Genomic DNA, 6,000 nt, shown 5'->3' with positions numbered 1-6,000 from the left:
CGGTTGTTAGCAGCTGTCTCACAATTTAGTATATTTTTAAATAGGCTTGAAAATCCCTAAAGTCAGGATTTATTATCTCTTTCGGCAAGGTACAAAGTAAATATATCAAGCCATATAAATAATTCATATAAATTCTAGAAACACAGCAAGGAATATAGGTCAGGAGGGGCACTACAGGAGATGGATGGAGCATCTTTTACTTAAAGCATGTGGTAGACCTAAATTCAGCATCCTAGAAAGACAATGTCAACTTCAGGAATGAAGATGGCTCTTAAATAATTTCAAAGGCAAAGAGTGGCTTGATGGTCACTGCGGGGTTGAAGAGAATACAGAGGATGAACAAAAGTGAGGCAACTACTATTTTTTTTAGATAAACATTTGGAAGTCAGTGGGGTACAAGGCAATTACCTTGCTCATCTTTTAAGGAAGATTTCTGAAGTGTCACAATGGTGATTTCCAATAGCTATGGCAAATCAGTGACTGGTTACCAGGAGAAGCAATGAGCCAGCAGGATCCCTATATTTTAAAGTAAACACCAAATGCCCCTAGGAACCGCTGACATTTTTATAAATATATATCATCAAGATCCAAGTATATATCAGTATTTCAGTGTACTCACTGAAACAGAGCATTGCATGCATCATACTTTAACGTTGTTCTCTTGTCACAATCAGATTAAATATTTTGATGCACCTACATGAGAGACCTTCACAGCAACCCAAAAAAATTCATTAACTACATTAAGCAAAACTTGTCAACCTCTGTTAAAGGAAAATGTGCCATCAACAGAAATAACAGAAATAAGTCTATAAGGAAGCTTTTACAGACAGTCTAGAAAGTGTTACTGTGGCAGCCATCCTGGGAATATAAAACAAAATGACATCCTTCTTCCTCAAATAAGTAAATAACATTCACAACATAATGGTAATTGGAAGCTGTTTAGCCAGCTCTGTGAAGACACCCTAAGGAAAAAGTGTTTTAGGAAGAATTCTATATTAGGAAGGAAACCTAGACAGAACAGACAAAGGCACCAATCCATGTGTGGCTGAAACCACCACAAAACCAGACCAGAGAAAATGAAAAGTCTGAAAGACCATCCCAAGCAAAGTTAAGGTGAGGTTTCACATGGCTGGAATGAACAGTAACTTTGGAAATATTCATTGCTAAGCTGAACCTATGATAAATGATCCTTCTGATACCATCATCCTCTGTGGAGGAAGGCTCATACCTGGAAACAGCACCCCTTGTAACATCCACTGTCACCAGCACAGCCACGGAACACAAATCTATTCAAGGGAAAGAAAGTGGAGCCAACCAACCAAACCAAAAGTCCTGCTGATTCAGTGAATGGGAACAGTGAATGCCAATTCCCCATTAAAAATTCGAAGGAAGAGACTCAAGAGAGCAGGATGTAGAGGGACAGGCTGCAGGCGAAAATCAGCACTGGGCTGTTGACTTCAGAAGAGTTAAGGCATTTTTACATCAGCTGGGAACTGTTGTGAAGGGCGAAAAGCTATGGGCACAAGCTGCTCAGCAAGTCAGAGAAAGGTAACTGGTAAGGGACTAGAAAGTTAAATTTGCTAAAGAAATAAAATATTAACAGCAGGATTACTCAGAAAACAGAAAATAGGCAAGTTCTACCATCTCCCTCAGTAACATTGGTAGGACTCCTGTTTAGGGTTCCTCTCAAAGGCAGATGGGACAGACTGCTCAATATTGACTGGTATCAATACGGTAACACTCTGATTCCCAACCCTCCGTTCTTTCAACATATACTGCATTAGCAATGAGAGTGATTGCTGAGTGCAGCAGCTAGATTTCACATGGCATGACAGCATGTGAGCAACTCAAAGGCAACACCAAGACAAGCTGTTGAGACATCTCAGAAACAGTTGCTCTCAACTCTAATCTCCATAGCACTCTGCATGTAACCCCTTACAAGGGGAGAAGCACAGAAGTACTCCCTGCACCAGCTAATCACATAAGAACTTCTCTATCTGCAGCAGTAAGGATTAATCTCTAAAGACAACTATATTTAGCCAAGAATCTGTTAAGAGCTACTTACTTTCTTATACAGCTGAAAGAAAAGCCCAGCCCAAACTTACAAGACTGCTTTCCACACAAAGGATCACACTTCTACATCAGCCACAGAGGAAAACACATTTCTCCAGAACAGCCTACAGATAATTGACAGCACACAAGAAACCACCCTTATCCTCCACCTATTACTACAGAAAGCAAAACATGAAATTCCTTCTCCCTGTTTGGTACCAAAGGACTTTTTTCCAGTATTCCCATTCTTTCTAATTGCCTCTAATGAAAGACAATGGTTGATTGGAAGTGTACAGTCCTTTGGAATTTCCACACTTCCTTTTAAGGTCCAAAGGAACTGGGAAGGCTGTTCAGAGGTAAGCTTAAGTCACTTCCATGTATTTCGTGACAGATGCCAAGGCTGGAGGGATTCTAGCAGAGTTCATCATTTATTGTCATTCCCTGTACAGCACTGAACACACTAACAATGTTTAAGTACATAACTAGAGCTGCCTCTTCTGTTTGCGCGCACCTATGTATGCACAACCATAAAAACTGCAGAGGCCAAGGGGTCGTCAATACTAACTCCAACTTATAAATGAGCACTTAAAAACACCTTACTAAGAGTGACTTTGCAAGCTCACGTATTCAGTTTCTATGTAGAATTGTTGTCTTTGCTCTAAATTACCTAAACACTAACCACAGATACCGGAATTTTCAGCTGAACAGATTAAAGACGAATTCAACTTCCCAGCAAACGACCAAGTCTAAGATACATAAGCATGCCTGTTTAGCTCACATTTAGGCTAATCTATGACAGAATTGGCTTATCATGTCATATTGGGGAGAATGACATAAACCAATTGTGTAGTAGAGACACTTAACTGTAAATCAAACAGATACGTTTGTAGTAAGCAGATACGCATTTGCATTTTACAGTACTGTGCTTGGTGTCATCAACCTACATTTCTTCAAAGACTTATTAAACGTATTATCAAGCCCCCTTTCCCTCAAGTCACACGTTCTGCCCTGTTCTTTCTGGGAGCAAAGCTCTTGTTTAATACATTTCACTGAAAAAAAAAAATTAAAAAATTAAAGCTACCTATGGGGAGATTAATACCTGTTTTAACATCAGCCAAGAACTTCAGCACGAAGCTTGATTCAAGGTGCAAAAGAACAACTAAGTATGCATGTCAGGAGAAGCAGCAGTACCTCAAAGGGGTCTGGTTTTGTGGAGTCCAGCCTCAGTCCCCATAACATCATGGTTCCATGGATCACAGAGAGCATTTGGAAGGCTTACAATTTTCATTTCCATTATTTAATGATAAGGGATAAAGCTTAATAGCAAAATATTACTAATGTAAGGAAAAAGACAGTCTCAAAAGTGAGATTTTATTCATATTCGTTACTTATTCACAACTCAAAGTATGATAAAATCAATAAAAACAGCCTAGAATATGGTTAGTTTACATCACTAAATTCAATTCACATTTTATTAATAAAATACCAAAAGGAATATGACAACATTGCAGCTTCAGGAAAACAGGTTGGCTACTGTGATGGAGAAATATACACTACCTGAACTGGCCACAACTGATTGCCTGTTTGATGTTTATTATTTAAAATTAACATCAATTACAAAATTTCAGACATGTCCAACTTCTGTGATCATAAAATATATCTTCAATCCTATCGAATTTCGGTAGATTGGAAAGAACGTTCTTCCAAAATACTTCATTCCAGCATGTATTAAAAGAACACGGAGAGCACCTGCCCCACCTAGACAAGGATGTAACACTGCAGTCCCAGTTGCAATTTTAGCCTACCTGTCCACAGAATCATTTTACAAGACATCGTGCAAGAGCACTGTGATGATCAGAACAAACCATCTCTCAAACTTTGATGAAAACCACCATCAAAGTATGGCCTAAATTGTCCTTGGCAGCAGACACACAGACCTCAGGCTGCAGGACACTCAATAAAGCAGACTTCACCTCTGTATTTTAAGGCAAAGACAAAAGCAGTTCCAGCTGAAACAGATGAATACATTTAGCTGCCACCCATTAACAAGAGCTGTAGTTGCTCACCCTTACACAGAGGTTGGTCCTACTTTGTGTAATAAACTTTAACACCAACAGTGAGGCAGCGTGTTACCACCCTACTGTAAAAACAGCCACCACAGACTGGAAAATCATACGCAGAATAAATAGCAATGAAGTAGCCATTAGTTTGCATGCAAACACCGTGTTAGACTGTTACACTCTCAGGACTAAAACCGTTAATTGTGTAAACACAAGTTAGATAATTATTTCCCATTTCTCCTTTTATTTTACATACTTTGTTTTTGAGAACAGACAGGGCCTCACTGAACAAAGGAGCTTTACCAAATGTTAGATCTGAATTACACAGACTTCAGTTACAAAGATTAAAATTGCAATCTAGTAAGGAAAGAACTCTTCCCCTACTATGAATACAGTTAAAAGAACCTCATTAGGCCAAGCAGCAGCCTGACTCTCAGCCCAGAAGAGAGAATCAACCAAAAAGACATTTTAATACTGTACTGAGTAAAAGAAAAAGGAATTATCTTTAAACCAAACAGAGACAGAATGGCAGCAACTGTTCCTAGGGAAGGAGGACAGAAGTGTACATATATGGTATGGTACCTAAACAGCCATTAAAACTGTATTATCAGTGGGATGTACTGGGAAAGAAATACATTCAAAGTAATAGTAGTTTTGAGTAAACGTGCTACAGGAAACAGAAAACTATCTACAGATACAAATCAACAGCAACAAAACTTATTTACAAACATTTATACCTACAGGCATAAAGACTAAGTTTCATACTTTTGAAGCGTACCTGATTGCTAGATCTGGACTGACAATAGTTCCCATTTTCAATAATAACAGAAAAAGTACCATTTCTCCATATGGCTTCAATCAGGTCTACCCTGAAGTCTTTGCTTCTAGCTGATCTGTATCATAAAATGAAAAGCCCTATGGGCGTTTTAACTTTAATTTTTAACAGGGACATGCATCTGCTACCTACCTACCTGAGACGCCCCAGTGCCCTACCCAACAAGCAGCTAGCCTAGAGCTGGCAGTGTTACAAATTTATCCAGCCTGCCTGCAAAATATTAATTTTGGATCACGTGTATTCATTCTTCAAAGCATACACTTCATCATCTGCTACATTTTTAATATTAAAAGGAAGATTACATAAAACCAATTCTGTATGGAAAAGCAAAATAAGCCCAGAAGTGATTAAAAATAGACTAAGGTGGGCATAAAAATAAAATAAGCTAAAAGTTAGCTTTATGGAACTCAACACTTAGTTATACAGTTAACTGCCCTCAAAGACTAACAACCAATTCACAAGTATCAAGGGTTGCTTACATAATCAAAAGAATAAAGATGTAAAGTCAAAAAAATATACTTCATCCCTTCACGATCAGAAAAGTAAAATAAAATGCTGGTTCTGTAACAGTGCAACAACTGCAGCATATTTTGCACACAGCACGTGATTTGCTACATTTAGTGGCACTTAAGTATTACACAGTAAATACTGAAAGTAAGACAAGTTTCTGATCTGCATAAGCATAATCACATCATTATTACCAGAGTTGTTAAGCTACACCATTTGCAGTTACAGCAATTTGATTTTAGCACTTCAATCACTAGCCTTCATACACATCAGTGCCCTGCTTCACACCTTGCTACAAAAGCAATCACCGAAGCCAAGGATTTCATGAACTTGTCACTGGGCTTGGACTAGGTTCAATCTGACCAATCGTTCTCATCAAACTCTGAATCATCATCAGAATCGCTGTATTCCACGGCAATGCGTCTTGAAAGGATGGTTGCGACATCATTTCCAACAGGCTCTCGCTTCGCTTCTTGCTCACGTTGCTCCTGCACCTTTTTCAGCTGAATTCCTGTAGAAACAATCACTCTCAGACAAAGTTTTCTG

The 6,000-nt window shown here is 38.6% G+C and overlaps 1 protein-coding gene across 5 annotated transcripts in view; it reads right to left on the bottom strand.

The window, feature by feature from the left end:
* Positions 1–3,398: 3,398 nt before the first annotated feature.
* Positions 3,399–6,000, bottom strand: part of WASF3 (WASP family member 3) — a 78,802-nt gene continuing 76,200 nt past the window's right edge. For 4 of the 5 annotated variants that reach the window (XM_054087717.1, XM_054087727.1, XM_054087712.1 and 1 more), the window contains one exon: positions 3,400–5,965. In XM_054087717.1, the coding sequence (XP_053943692.1) occupies positions 5,808–5,965 (158 nt within the window). In that variant the 3' untranslated portion in view covers positions 3,400–5,807. Of the gene's footprint in view, positions 5,966–6,000 lie in introns of all 5 variants that reach the window. The other variant, XM_054087737.1, reaches the window with a different exon arrangement.

This window comes from Cuculus canorus, chromosome 1, assembly GCF_017976375.1.
Source record: "Cuculus canorus isolate bCucCan1 chromosome 1, bCucCan1.pri, whole genome shotgun sequence".
Classification (NCBI taxonomy): Eukaryota; Metazoa; Chordata; class Aves; order Cuculiformes; family Cuculidae; genus Cuculus; species Cuculus canorus.
This window is presented reverse-complemented; position numbering and strand designations above follow the sequence as displayed.